Source organism: Helicoverpa armigera, chromosome 21 (genome assembly GCF_030705265.1).
Source record: "Helicoverpa armigera isolate CAAS_96S chromosome 21, ASM3070526v1, whole genome shotgun sequence".
Classification (NCBI taxonomy): Eukaryota; Metazoa; Arthropoda; class Insecta; order Lepidoptera; family Noctuidae; genus Helicoverpa; species Helicoverpa armigera.
In genome coordinates, this window is record NC_087140.1 from 1,032,905 (window position 1) to 1,049,311 (window position 16,407).

The 16,407-nt window shown below is 36.9% G+C and overlaps 1 protein-coding gene across 1 annotated transcript; it reads left to right on the top strand.

Annotated features, from left to right (window-relative positions):
- LOC126056439 (serine/threonine-protein kinase pelle) lies at positions 1 to 16,397 on the top strand. Its single transcript, XM_064040176.1, has 10 exons — positions 1 to 213; positions 592 to 823; positions 2,259 to 2,338; positions 6,179 to 6,262; positions 8,299 to 8,458; positions 8,924 to 9,061; positions 10,020 to 10,146; positions 13,942 to 14,106; positions 14,706 to 14,899; positions 16,104 to 16,397. The coding sequence occupies exons 1-10, from the start codon at positions 94 to 96 to the stop codon at positions 16,280 to 16,282; spliced, it is 1,479 nt and encodes a 492-aa protein (XP_063896246.1). The 5' UTR covers positions 1 to 93; the 3' UTR covers positions 16,283 to 16,397.
- The last annotated feature ends 10 nt before the right edge of the window (positions 16,398 to 16,407 follow it).

The window sequence follows — 16,407 nt, forward strand, 5'->3', positions numbered from 1 at the left end:
AGGTGACACTGACAGTGTGCAACAAGTGATTTTGTGTGGTGGTTGTGTTGATGACCTATTGCGGTCAAATTACGTAGTTTTGTGGCAACAAAAATGTACATTTACGAGCTACCTTTCGAGATTAATAAGGAACTATGCAGACTCCTCGACATAGAAGACTATTGGAAGGAGTTAGCAGGCAATTGGATGCAATATTCGGCGTTTGAAGTAAACGTAAGTAATGATCATAAATTGCAAAGATTGGGTATTTCCTCGCTGCAAAACGTCTTTAAAACGAGCTTTCTCGGAATTTCCAACTGCTTTAATGTTATGTGCGTCATGAGGTGCTAGAGAACATCCATGCGGTTAAAGTATGACAAAAAACCCAAACGTAGATTATTATCTTAATTACCTCATATGTATATCTGTTCCTATCACTCAATGTTCATTGAAACCCACGCTGCGAATCAATTCAATAGTTTAAACTGATAGATTAAATTGTATTTGAAATATGAAAAAAAAAAACAAAAAAATGTACTCTATGCAAATTAGACCATTTATCTTACCATGTGTTATTTTTATATATTTTTATCACAATAAATAAATTTTTAGGACATAGAACAAACAGCAAGGCGCCAGGCCATATCGCCAACTAACCAGCTATTCACAAGATGGGGTCAGCTGAACCATAGAGTAGAAGAACTTTTTATTTTACTATACAAAATGAAGCACATGCCAGCGCTAATCTGCCTGAAGCCGGTTGTTAACAGTGACTTCCATAAATTATTAAGTAAACATATAAACTCTAACAGTGCGAGGGAAAGGAAAACTGCTGTTATTCATGGTAGGTATCTTGTAATTTTTTTATTTACAAAAAACCGGTTTGAAAGAAAGAAGGTATAGTTTCAATTTCACATTGTTAAAGTTTTAAGTACTGTACTGTATATAGGACATTTGAATTACTTAAACAAAAACTTTTTTACAAAAACATAAAATCAGTTTTAATAATATACTCAAAACCTGAGTCTTAAAAATAATAATGTACTGTTTCCAAGTCTGACACAAACTATGCTGAATAATACATTAAAATCGTTACAACCAAACACAAAAAACAAAAAAATACATCCATACACACGGGCCGAACTGAGCACCTATTTTTAAGTCAGTTAAAAAATAACATCATGTATAGAGGTGTCAAGAAATGAGTTCATACATTGAACTCCTGATAATATAGGTGTATCACTAGGTGATTAATATTTTAATAAAGGCCCATGACAAAACAAAGATTATTATCATTATATCATATCAATATTATATAGCTCTATAGTTCAGTTAATTTATAATGTTGATGTTTGTGTTCAGTTTGGTTTAAATGATTAGACAAGTTAATGCAAGTTTTGATGAATAGTTGAAAAAAATAATGCCATCATGCTGTAGTGTGTGATATTTTAATTATTATTTTATTGCTATAAACTAGCAATGTAATGACAATCTTTTATACTAATTCAATAGTGTAATGGAGGTATAAAAATCCTGAAATACATAAATCTAAAAATCTTAACTTTTCAGTAGGAAGAAGTAGGATGCTTTGCAATGTTGCATTCCTAGAAACAAAATATATTGAGCAGAATTGCATTTCTTACTTTTTCACCTCAAGGTGTTGATATGTAAAATCTGTTACAGTAACATAATATCAATATCCAAAGGTGGTTGATAAAAAATTATACTAACAATGTTGATATGTATTACATATATAAACAGAATATATTACATAACAACAAGCAGACCGCAGATATATCAGTATGTTTTTTTTACTCATTATCACTGTTAGGCTCAGGAATTATGCTAATAATACTAATTTTTAATGTGTTTTTGTATGTTCACACCACTTAAATAATTTGAAAAATGTTCCTAATAAATCTAATAGGACCAGAAAATTTGATGGTTCAATATGAAAGTGCTAAACACTTTTATATAAAATATTTTTATTGGCTTAAAAAAATTACTCATTCGGAGGTATGTATAGAAAACCTTAATAATTCTTAGCATAGCTGTCAGTAAAGTGCCCAGAAAACCGCCACATTGCTAACTAAACAAATTTTTTTAATTACATGATATTATATTTACAGCTCTTAAATTGAAAAAAAGAAACCTATAACAACCTTATTCTACCTGCCCTGTTCCCAAGCCATTTGGGCATGGCTATTACCTAACTTTTTATATAAATATTCAGTATGAAGATAAATACTAAAAAATATTATTTAATTTAATAATTTCAGATAGTTCATATAAGAAGAGTTCACAGAAAAGTGATGGCAACTTTGGTTCAATTCCTCTGCCTGTTATGTTGATTGAAAAGGTATGTATTATGTTTATTAAATAGTAATAAAGTCACACTATTCGTAATTAGGCCATGAGGATCCCAGGACAGTGTTGTATAGTACATAATTTCTAAAATCTAGAGGCACAAAACCTCTACAGTAACATCCCAGTGAAATAATTTTACAAATGGGTTAAGTAACTCAAGACAAGAGACTCAAAACTCTAAGGATCAAGAAACAAAAAAACTCATAAAATTAGGTATTGTAAATAGTAATAAAACTTAATTGAGTATTAGAGTACAAAGTTTTAATTTCATAACAAAACAGCCAACAGGTTGTCCAATTGGACACCCTGCTTTAAAACCTCTCTCTATTAGTTTTTGAATATAATAATTTTGAAACCCACTGTAAATCAATTAAAGAACTGCAGTAAAAAGTAAGCAAGAATCTTTATTATTATTTTTCTTTAAACAATAAAAGAAGGTCAACCCACCAACAAGTTACCCATCTGGCATTAAAACCTGTTTGCTCAAGATGAAATGAAGGTGAGAAAGTGGTATTTTGAGTCTACCTGAGTTGCCAGGTTAAAGTATAGATACCTACTTGTAATATTTATTTATATTTACATAATAATATTATTTACATAAAGGAAAGATCTGTTTGTTTCGATTGCATAAGCTCTTAAACTACTACTGAAGCGATTTGAAAAAATATTTCACTTTTGGTAAGATATACAACCATCTTTAAACAGCAAATCCTACTAGATATGTAAGTAATGTTTTAAAATGTGTAAGTTTGTGAGTGTGCGTTTTTGTTATTTCATCACGCTCAAACGGCTGATAGAATTTTGATGAAACTTGGCAACAATATCGCTTACGTATCAGAGTAACATAAAGGCGGCTTTTTATCCGTGTACGGGAAAAAGTTACCTTGGAACGAGGGTATAACGTGGGGATCAGCCAGTTACTTATATGTATGAAGTAGGTACAACTCTTTGAAGAAGATTACCCAAATAGGTACCTATATATGAGTATAATGTATGTAGTAAATAATTTTCATTGATACTTGCAATTTATCCTGCTTTATTTATAAATTCATTTTACGCAAACTGTACTTACGTCTTCAGCGATAGCCAGTGTGTCATTGATTTCTACAGAATCATACAGGAAAGAATTGTAGGCTGGTATTCCCTTAGCAGAACATATACAATGTAAGATATAGGTAAATGGCGTATATACTCATGTTATGTATGTATTGACGTATTTCTAAGGAAATTAGTGACAAAAATATTTCTTCGAAATACGATAAACGATTCTGGTATTTTGAAATTCGCACACAACTGTTTCTTCTGGTCTACTCGTTCTAGCAAACAGAAACAAATTGTGTGCCAACATTTGTGAGTTTGCTACTTCTGTGCGCGAACAAATTCTAGCTGTAGGTACCCGTACCCAAAGGGAAAACGGGTCCATCTCTCACAAAAACTGTATCTCATGAACCGTGATAGTTGGACAGTTGAAATTTTAGACAATTGAATTCACGGGTGATGTATTGCTGTCCTGCTATAAAAACAAATACCTACCTACTGAAAACTAGAATAAAATAAATATTTTTATCAGGCAGCCCCATACAAAAAACTTTTATGTACGGAACCCATCGCGTCGTTTTCGTTCGCAAACAGTTTTGGTGAGATTGAAAGAGCTGCTTTGCTCTGCTTTCAAATTCTATAATGCAAGTTCCGTTGTAATAATTCTTATACACGAGAATACCTATTCCGTAGAATTATTTTAATTATATTTTATAACCAACAAGAATTGATAGTAAAGCTTTATTCCGCGAATAGGTCAGGTCAACGGCTGTGGAATGACGCCATAGGCATTCCCAACACATACGTTTATAACTATTAATGTTTTATATTCTCTAATAGACATTATTTTCCTACAAATACTTATGTGTCTTCGATCCTTAGGTTGGCTGGGTGATTAAACCTGCAACTTACTCGGTTAGAATTTTATTATTGTCCTCAAGAAATAATGAAACAGGGGGATGAAATAGCCGCGAAACGCTTCGAGAAAAGATGTTACGGCCGTGCCCGCTTTGCTAGAGTCTTGGCTGGGGCACTGCCGTGCCCCCAGATATTTATTTGCCTACAGTTCGCGGTTAGCTAAATATTAAGCGTCTGAAAAAAGTATTATAAAGATAAAATATAATCTAAGTCACTCTCAGATAATGTAGCTTCCCAACAGTGAAAGAATTTTTCAAATCGATTCCGTAGTTTCGGAGCCGATAGTGTACAAACAAAAAATAATTTTCTCATTAATATCTCATTTTAATTCCGCCCAATCAGTAGTATCCCTGTCCTAAGAAATTCTATTGTTTATATAAAAACTTCTCCGCTACGCTTTAGTCGAGTGTCATCCTTAGTAGGTGCACTTTTTTGCAATTTTTGTGATCTCAAACAGTAAACCGGTTTTGATTACTTGGGATTTATCGCTAATTTTCCTGTTATGTTTTCGGAATGGCCTAAGGAAAACTATTAATGCGTTTTACTGGCTTATAGCCAATTAGATTGTTTTGTATAAACAATGATGTCAGTGTGTTAGGGATGTTAGCTAGTAGATTTATTTTTTACAAGAAATTTTAATCCATCTAAACTTTATACTTCACTTTGGACTACATTTTTTTATGTTATACAAAATAAAGTGTCTTTATCTTTGTCCCTAAGGTCTCCAAAACTACTTATCCAATTTAAATAAAAAACGGTCACTGTTGCGAGCAGTCAGAACTATCCCCGAGTCCCGAGTAATAAACGCTCGTTATCCGGGTTCGGGCAGTAGATCCAACTGGACGCGAGTGAAACTGCGGGAAAACATATGGTTTCAAATATAATTTTGAACCACATTTTTTTTCTTGTTGGGATATTTTTGAGTACCTAAAAGTAAAAACCAAAATTTAAATTCACCATCGCTGACCACAAACCACGAATGTACAATACTATAAATTAACTATGATGTAGGTAGGCTCTTAATAAAATGAAAACATTCCCTCTTTAGAATATACAACCACGAAATCCGACCCATAAACATTGGGATCAAATATTGCATCAGCCATCTTTACCTGAGTTTTGGAATTTAATAACCTGATTTCTGGTTTAAGGCTGATTAAAAATAATAATTATTAAAGAGTTTGTCTTTTTCTTTTTTGTTTTGGTACAAATATTAGTGTATATAATATATTTATGATGATTATAATAAACACAGTTGCATGCTTGTTTGTATCATGAAGAGATAAAGTATGTTCAATGACATCGTTATTATGAATAGGTACATACATTACAAATGCAATATTGATTCTCGTTATTTTTTAAGCGAATAATGCAAGTAGATAATGGCAGGTTATATATTTTGCTAACAATGTAGATATAATTGACAGTAATGTCCTTAGCACAGCTTATTCTTAGATTAGACCCAAGAGTTCATTCCTCCAATCCATCGTCAACTTTTCTTTTTTTTTTTTCAAAATACATATTGGGATCGGCCACCAGTCCAGTTACCCTATCCAATTAGGTACTCCTTGGTAAGACTGATTGTCAGACTTTCTTGTTTTTGACTGCTAAAAATGTTCAAGTCTGAAATCACCAACCCGCATTGAGCAAGCGTGGTGATTAATGCTCAATCCTTTTCCATGTGAGAGGAGGCCTGTGCCCAGCAGTGGGACGATAAACAGGCTGTAACAGTAACAGTGAAGATGTTCAAGTAACTGCTTGTACCAAATAAATATACACTCGAAACTCGGAGGAACTCGTCACGATGAGTTAAATATGTCAATTGATCTAGTGCGTATGTAGTATGTCTAATATTTCGTTTTGTTTCTAATTCCAGGGTGTCCATCTCCCAACTACAAGCAGGATACAAAACGGCAATTCACCGTCTCCAAACTATGAGACAAGCACGGACATAAGCAAGGTAAGACATTTGTGGTCACACTATTTTTATAGGAAACTAGCTTTCGACCGCGGTTTCGCCCGCGTCCCGTACCCGGATGGTGACAAAAACTATCCTAAAACCTTCTCCCGGGTCTAAGTTACCTCCTCTTTTCAGCCAAATCGGTCAAGCCGTTTTCATGTTATGTCATGACAACGGAAAGCGGGTTTCATTTTTATATATATAGATTATCAAATGACCCCCCCTCTGTGGGTTAGCAGCGTAAGGGAGTGTCAGACTCTTATTGACTAAAACCCATCATGTTCCTTCTTAAGCCCTTTATGTAAAGTCAACTTCAGGTGTGTAACAGTTTTATAGGAAAATCGTACTTATTACTATTGAGTTAAGGTGCATGACAGTTACCACTGATGTGCGGTCTACCGTACCAGGGCAGAGGTAACTCGTGGTCGCACTAGTCATTCACTGATCCTATGATATCATTGTTGTTCAATGAATTTCAATTCAATTATTTAAATACATATTTGTAGTGAATCATTCGGTTCAATGGCTTTGTGTTTGTATGTACGTATGTAGGTAAAGTATGTGATTTTGTACTGGTATTGTTGTGGTGTGATGAGTAATTGAAATTCTCTGTATTTTTGTAGTTGAATTGCGTTGGAACTAAAATGCTTAAAGTAGTAAGTATTCATGAAAAGTTAAACTTCCTGCTTTTAAGGCCCAAGTTTTCAGAATATAAATGGCAGCTTTCTTACAATACTTGTTTACTCTGTCATTTTAATTCATGTCCATTTTTCTAATTTCTAAAATAGCATTTGGCTATAAGTTACTTCAATAAAGTCAAGATTATCCAACATTTAATATTAAAGAATAATCGGTATATATGTTACCGGCCGAACCCGATTTTAGGACAAACCAGTTTTGCCTAGGCTCAACTAGTTCTTCCTATACGCGTTAGGATTAACTAGTATAGCCTAGTCCAAACTAATTTGTCCTAAGCCCGATAGGACGGACCAGTTTAGACTAGGCAAAACTAGTTGATCCTGATATAAGTACGCACACTCTAGGATAAACTGGTATAGCCTAGTCAAAACATATACATATCTAAAACTCTAAATAAATAGATGAACTAAATAAACTACTCCGTGTTTAGAAAAATAATCATCTTTATTAAACTATATAATGATTCGTCGTTATGGATAAATTGATAATACGAACAATCATACTACATATATGTAGCAAACTAACAAATAATAGCTTAGTATTTTTTTTTAATAGAAGCAATAATCAAATCTCAAATTAAAATTGTTGTCGTTAAAAGTTATGGATAATAATCTATAATATAAAAATGAATCGCAAAATGTGTTGGTAAGCGCATAACTCAACAACGCCTGGACCAATTTGGCTAATTCTTTTTTTGTTGTGTTTGTTATTGTCAGGAGAAGGTTCTTATGAAAAAAAAATAGGGTAAAGTAGAGAAGTCAGTTGACGGGAGCGAAGCCGCGGGCAAAAGCTAGTTGGTAATACAAACAATCACATTATAGCAAATAATACTGTTTTTTTTTTAAGAAGCAATAATCATACGAGTATTATGATGTTTGTTCAGTTACTTTCCGACCTCGCTACATTTGTTTATTGCTTAGACTAGGCCATACCAGTTTATCCTAGAGTGTGCGTATTGATATTAGGATCAACTAGTTTTGCCTAGCCTAAACTGGTCCGTCCTATCGGGCTTAGGACAAATTAGTTTGGACTGGGCTATACTAGTTAATCCTAACGCGTATAGGAAGAACTAGTTGAGCCTAGGCAAAACTGGTTTGTCCTAAAATCGGGTTCGGCCGGTAACATATACATAGTATGAAACAAATCTCTATCCAAATCGATAAGTAAGACACAATTTTACAGACACATTACGTAGTAATGGAAACAAGAAATCCACCTTAAAAACATCCCAATAAAGTTCAAAATCGTTCAACAACAGAATTCCACCATTTGTCGAATGTGTAAAAAGTGTTTAATAGATACATAAATAAATTCTATTTTCTATCTCTGAAATCCAGACATCATCAACGCAAGGCGAGAAAGGCAATGAAGATGACGAGATCATGCGCAACGTGTCTGCCGTACCTCGGATCAGTTATGAGGAGTTGAAGGAGGCGACTGGCAACTGGTCTGATAGCAACCTGTTGGGGAGAGGCGGGTTTGGGCAGGTTTTTAAAGGTATGGTATATCTTTGATTTACATTTTAATTTTTTAGTTAGTATTAAAAAGAACTTCTTCAATAATAATACAACTATGTAATACCTTCTATAAATATAAGAAGTCGGTGGTGAAATAAACTCAGGACATCCATTAGACACCGACTTCTAGGCTGATGCACCAAAAATAAGTTTTTTTTGGCTTTTTAGTGTTTTTGGAAGTCAGTTAAATTTTTTTGGAAAAAAGTTTTTTATTTGGTGAGAAATTATCGAATGACCCCTTCCGCTGTGAATGCAGTGGGAGGTAGTGTCAGACTTTTACCTACTAAAACCTATCATTGTTCCTTCTGGAGCCATTTGTGTTTGCTATGTTACCCAGGGCTGCTGTTACTCTTAAGGCCAATCCCGCAGTGCGGCAGACAGTATAGATGGCTACGCAAAATACATTTCTCTTTCCTCATATACATAATAGTTATGGTGTTTTCAGGTGAATGGAAGCATCTTACAGTAGCAGTAAAGCGTCTTCGTGACAATAACGACCGAAACAAAGAACTTATTCGCGAGATGTGCCTCAACCAGTACCGACACGACAACATACTGCCGCTCTACGGGTACTCGCTCGGAGGTAAGCTTGTTTCATACTGAGTTATGTACTAGTGGCGAGCGAGATGTGCCTCAACCAGTACCGGCACGACAACATACCGCCGCTCTACGGGTACTCGCTCGGAGGTGTTTGTTTCATACTGAGTTATGTACTAGTGGCGAGCGAGATGTGCCTCAACCAGTACCGGCACGACAACATACTGCCGCTCTACGGGTACTCGCTCGGAGGTAAGCTTGTTTCATACTGAGTTATGTACAGTGGCGAGCGAGATGTGCCTCAACCAGTACCGGCACGACAACATACTGCCGCTCTACGGGTACTCGCTCGGAGGTAAGCTTGTTTCATACTGAGTTATGTACTAGTGGCGAGCGAGATGTGCCTCAACCAGTACCGGCACGACAACATACTGCCGCTCTACGGGTACTCGCTCGGAGGTAAGCTTGTTTCATACTGAGTTATGTACTAGTGGCGAGCGAGATGTGCCTCAACCAGTACCGGCACGACAACATACTGCCGCTCTACGGGTACTCGCTCGGAGGTAAGCTTGTTTCATACTGAGTTATGTACTAGTGGCGAGCGAGATGTGCCTCAACAAGACGACAACATACTGTATTGTTTTCATGGAGAACAAAATGACTGGTGGAGATTTCATAATAGAAAATCTCCTAGAAAAGTAGCGTTGCCAAAATGTGATATTTGGAGAGCGGGGAACGTAACTAGCTCCGTCCTCATACGCTTTCTTTGGAACCCACCCATCGTTATAAAACCAATTCACCAATCAATCAAGACCAATCTTTAGCAAATGTTTCAAGGAACCAGAACGCCTCGTTATTTTGCTAGTAACAGATCGTTTTGGACACGCCTGCCTTACGTTATTTGACATAGGCAAAGGCGCCTGACCTACCTGCCTTATGGCATATCTATTTATCTTTCCTTCATCCGTGATTTATTTGTAATTTTTTTTATTCATTTGTTTTAGGCCCAGAAGCGTGTTTAGTTTACCAGTTAATGGCTGGCGGTTCATTAGAACAGAGACTAAGGGGTAAAACTCATCATCCACCATTGTCATGGTCTCAAAGATATAACATAGTTCATGGAGTTGCTAGGTAAGAACTTTTGTACATACCATGTTTTATTTATATGATAACAAAATTCTAATCACTAACGAATAGAAATATTTTTTCAAGAATATCTTATGTGTTTTTGAAAGTCAATTCCTGTTTTAAATGCCATATTTTTGCATAGATTTGTCAACCTACATAATTGTTTTTTTTTTTTTTTATAAAATATTTTTTTGTTAATTTGTAATATCATTGCAATGAGTTAATCGAAGCACAAAGCTAGGTATATACTCTTTTGAATCCCAGATATTGAAAAATCCCAAAAATCTTCTGTCCTTGAAATCGGTGAAATGGGGTCACTTTTGGGAGTGCCGTCTTATGTAATTAAACGCAAAAAAATGATTATTTACCCTGACTTCAAAAAACCAATTTGACTTTTCCTTTATAAAAATACTAGCTTTTGCCCGCGACTTCTTACTAGCGTTTGACCAATAGATGGCGGTATATGTCCGGAATAAATTTTATTTTTATTTTTGTATTTCTTTGTAATAAAAATTATCCTATGTCCTTTCTCAAGTTCGAGAATATGTCTGTACCAAATTTAACACAGATCAGTCCATTAGTTTAGGCGTGAAGAAAAGACAGACAGACAGAAAGACAGACAGACAGAGTTACTTTCACATTTATAATATTAGTTAGGATTCCTTAATATAATATACTAGCTTCCGCCCGCGGCTTCGCCCGCGTGTTGTATTAATAAAAACACCCTGTAGCGAAAATAACAAAACTTCATTCATACTTCGATATGAATAAAAGGTACGTTTTATTTTTAAGGTTAAGTCCCCAATGGGTAAAAACCCTATTACTAAGTCTCCACTGTCCGTCCGTCCATACGTAGTGATCAGGATCTAACTAATAGGTAAGATTATAAAAACTTCATAAAACGTATGTTTTGTTTATTTTATGTAATTACATAAGTAGATCTTATTATAATACATTCAAGTCGTGATGGCTTAGTGGGTAAAGAACCAACCTCTCAAGTATGAGAGCGTGTGTTCGATTCCAGGTCAGGCAAGTACCAACGCAACTTTTCAAAGTTTGTATGTACTTTCTGAGTACATCTTAGATACCAAAAATCAAAATCAAAACTCATTTATTCAAACTTGGCTGCAAAACAGCACTTTCCCAACGCATAAGTTGGAATTAACGCATAAGTTGGAACCAATGACTGTGTTTCGGATGGCACGTTAAACTGTAGGTCCCGGCTGTCATTGAACATCCTTAGCAGTCGTTACGGGTAGTCAGAAGCCAGTAAGTTGAACACCAGTCTAACCAAGGGTATTGGCCTGCCCGGGTAGCTGGGTTGAGGAGGTCAGATAGGCAGTCGCTTCTTGTAAAGTGCTGGTACTCAGGTGAATCCGGTTAGACTGGAAGCCGACCCCAACATAGTTGGGAAAAAGCTCGGGAGATGATGATTATGATACGTTCACAAATAAGGATTTTGAATTTAGTAAAAAGTTATAGGTAGCTACTACAATATACTCCTGTAAACTATATTAAACGATTTATTTCGGTCAGCATAAACATGTAGAGTTTGCGATTTAGAAACACGTGAGCAAGCCACATAGAGCTGACCATGGGAAAAACATGGCGAGCCCAAATGTAACCCTGCTACCTTTAAGGGTTGTCAAAAAAAAAGTGTTGTTGTGGAAAATGCAACTTTTAACGGAAACTGCAGCCGTTTAAAATTAAATGGCAAGTTTTTGGGTATGATAGGGATACGTGGTATAAGTACATTGTGTCCCTTAGCTTCTCGTAGACTCGTCCGTATCATTGGAGAACAGTTCTTTAAGCAACTCTACAACTAACCGAGCAACACATGCCTGCAGCTTCCTCTTTCCATTTGAGAGCATCGCAAAATCTACCTTATTCATCATTTCTATTGTAATAAGGTTGTGGGTTTCATAATAAAGAGACTCGTCGTAATCAAATGCAGCTTTGTCGAATACCCCCCATGTATTTCTCGAGAATATGAGACGTCGCTGTTGTGCCCTTTCAGCAACAGCGCGTCTGCGAGATTCAGCTGCTTCAATAGTTTCTGCTGCTCTTTGGGATGCCATGCGAGTAGCCTGCTGTTGGCGCCGAGCTAGGGTCTGTTCGGGTGTTTCATAAACTGCGCTGGGATGCCAGATAGTCAGCGTTCTGTTGTCGGCGGACTTGTGACTGAACTGGTGTCTCATTAACTCGTTGAGACGCCTATCTGGCATCAGCATTCTGTCGACACCGATCTCGCGACTGATCTGGCGTCTCAGAAGCACGTTGAGATGCCAGATACTCCGCATGTTGTCGACGCCTATCTTGAGACTGTTCTGGTGTTTCAGCTGCCCGTTGAGTTGCCACATACTCAGAGTTTTGTTGTCGCCGAGCTTGAGACTGCCCCGATGTCTCAGCAGCTCTGTGAGCTGCCTCACGTACCGCCTGTTCAAGCCTTCGCAGTTCTGCTTGTAACGTCTCGTTAACTCTAGCTATTTTCATATGTCTAGCTTGATTGCTTTGGGAAAGATTTGACTTACGCTTTCCCGGCATACTTCTTATTATATTGCACTTTTAATTAAATTAATAAAAATTACAACAATACATTTTTCATTTCTGGTGCTATCCAATTGTCAAATCTATGTATATTAATGATTTTGTCAAGGAGTACGGTAGACTCGATCGAAACCTTATAGGTATGAATAACAAAACATAAAGAAATATTGATTTTGAATCGACAACATATATCCGCAAAATTCGGGTTATGGAGAATTTCGTTAAATTCCAATGGTCCTGACAGACAAAGCGCAGTATGATAGCCATATTTGTCAATAGATATAGATAACAGTAGATAGATCGACCATTATGTGATTTCTGGTGAAGCCAAAAACGAAACACACTTTTTTATGTAGAGGTTATAGTATTTAGAGTTACGTATTAGTATTTATAGCGTTTCTTAATTTTTGGAATCAATTCATAAAAAATGTTAAACATTTTTAAAGTATCGCTTGTTTTGTTACTAAAATTTGTCTTTAACACATTCTAGTTCCAGCCAGTAGGGCCAGCTACATGCCTCTACAGTGGTCAGGTTTTGGACTCTTATCGCATAAAATTATGTGTCACCTATTGCCTATCTATCAAACGGTAGTGGGTTTCTAAATCTATGACAGCATCCATGATAAAAAGATTGACATCTGCGTACTAATAAAAAAAACCGGCCAAGTGCGAGTCAGACTCGCGCACGAAGGGTTCCGTACCATTATTTATAAATCGTACAAAAAAATCATGTTTGTTGTATCGGAGCCCCCCAAAATATTTATTACATTCTAGTTTTCAGTATTTCAGTATTTGTTGTTATAGCGGCAATAAAAATACATCATCTGTGAAAATTTTAGCTCTCTAACTATCACGGTTCCTTAGATGCAGCCTGGTGACAGACGGACGGACAGACGGACGGACGGACAGACAGAGGAGCGAAAACAATAGAGTCCCGTTTTATCCTTTGGGTACGGAACCCTAAAAACAAAAAAAATACAGGATTCAGAAAAAGAAACAGCAAAACTCAAAAGAGGCCGTCTATACTAATTTAACAAAATATTAATAAAAATACGGTTTATCCCTGTTGACCGGGATAAAAAGTAGCCTATGTGTTAATCCAGGGTATAACCTATCTACATACCAAATTTCAACCCAATCGGTCCAGCCGTTTTTGCGTGAAAGAATAACAAACATACATCCATACATTCTCACAAACATTCACGTTTATAATATATGTAGGATTTCCTTAAAAATGTCTACCATTTCCAGAGGCCTAACATTCCTACACACAATGGCCGGTACACCTCTAATACACGGGGATATAAAACCAGCGAACATATTGCTGGATACATGCCTAATGCCCAGGATCGGAGACTTTGGACTGGCGAGGAAGGGACCTTATGGGGATGAACGGTCTGATGTTAAGGTTTCCAAGTGAGTTACTGTTATTTATTAACAATATATAAACTTATATTACATATGTACATAGGTGAAGAGTGCTTTTGCTTATCTGAGCGCGCGTTATGTCCAATAAAAAAAAACAGTTTTCGATAGCCCATTTATTGGATTAGGTTTTTTTATCAGGGTGCGTGGGGTAGTTTTCACGAGACGCGGGTGAAATCACTGGCGTAGCTAGTTATTTTTATGATTAACTAGTACAACATAATGTTTTTGCATGCTTTGTATAATTTTCTCATGTATCCTAAATGCTTGTGCTGTCCAAAACTATGTATAGCGTATTAGGTTCATTCTGAAGAGTCTAAATAGAGTTTCTTGTCTTTCCTTCTCCATAAGACTCTAAAACGTGCAACTAGCTTAAAATGACAAAAGAGCTGTAATAAAAGTTGAAATAACAAAAAAATCGTTTTATTTATATGACTATTTCTATGATTTCATCCAAAGATTATCTGCATTTTTTTTAATTATTGTAGGTACTCACTCATATCTGTTGATTACGTCCCACCAAGTTTCTCCTATGATGTACGTACATATATCTGTGTATCTGCCATTCTAAAACAAACCTTATCCCGCAGAGTATACGGCACAAAACCCTACCTCCCCGACGAGTACCTCCGCGCCCGCTCGCTCTCCCCCGCCGTCGACGTGTTCAGCTACGGCGTCGTCATGCTGGAGGTGGCCACTGCCCTGCCTGCCATCGACAAGGCAAGACCCGAGCATCTGCTCAGCATGTACATGCATCAGCTCTATAACCAGGGCTTGGATATGGGTGAGTTTGTAGGCTATTTTAGACCTTATTTCTTACAGAAAAAAGTTCATTTTTGTTTGGGAAAGCACGGTAAACTGTAGGTCCCGGCTGTCATTTGAACATCTTTGGCAGTTGTTACGGGTGGTCAGAAGCCAGTAAGTTTGACCACCTGTCATACCAAGGGGTATTGGGTTGCTCAAGTAACTGGATTGAGGAGGTCAGGTAGTAAACTGTAGGTCCCAGCTGTCATTTGTTCAGCTACGGCGTCGTCATGCTGGAGGTGGCCACTGCCCTGCCTGCCATCGACAAGGCCAGACCAGAGCATCTGCTCAGCATGTACATGCATCAGCTCTATAACCAGGGCTTGGATATGGGTGAGTTTAAAGCTATTTTAGACCTTATTTCTTACAGCAAAAGGTTCATTTTTGTTTGGGAAAGCCCGGTAAACTGTAGGTCCCGGCTGTCATTTGAACATCTTTGGCAGTCGCTACTAGTCTTCAACCAGTCTTACCAGGGTATTGGATTGCCCGAGTAACTGGGTTGAGGAGGTCAGGTAGTAAACTGTAGGCCATGGGAGTCATTAGGACAGCTACGGCTTCGTCATGCTGGAGGTGGCCACAGCCCTGCCTGCCATCGACAAGGCCAGACCAGAACATGTGCTCAGCATGTACATGCACCAGCTCTATAACCAGGGCTTGGATATGGGTGAGTTTTCATCGAAAAACACGATAAACAGTAACATCTTTGGTAGTCGTTAGTGGTAGCCGGAAGCCAGTAAGTTTGACAACCAGTCTTGCCAAATAGTATTGCACGGGTAACTGGGTTGCGGAAGTCATACAGAGGCAGTCGCTTTGCTCGTCGCTCTTGTATAAAGAGCGCCCTGTGGCAACGTGTAACGCAATTGCTTGACAAGACAAGTCGGACTGTTGTCGCACTACACTCTAAAGCAATGCCATCGTATATGTGGTACGAAACCTGTGATATGACCCTGTGTGATATTTTATATAAAAAAATAGGTTATTACCTATACATCTCCATAGTTAATTTTCTCAACCTTCTTTCAATTTAACACACACTTTTCGTTCCACCAACCAACTTTTTCGTTGGGTACAGTCGACCCCAATTACTCAGCACCACTTATTTTATTCCTAAAAATAAAACAAAAAAATATATTTTTAAATCTTATATTTGATATTTAATAAATAAATATGTATATAAATTCCAGCGACCCTAGAAGATCCGGTACTCCGAGGCTCAGTCCACGCAAGCCCCACTATGTGTCGCGCCTTTGTCGCCATCGGCTTACACTGCACCAAGTTCCTGCGACAACAGAGGCCTACCATGTTGGATGTGTACAAGAAACTTAAAGAAATGGAAGTGCCTAATAATAATAATTTTACTTGAGATTTGATTGTTGGGGTGGAGTGTTAACATTATTTGAAATAGAAACTGGGAAATAAGAAAGAGTCAAAAACGTTTACTAAAGCTACAAGGAGATTAAGAATTGACCAAACAATATTTAACTGTCA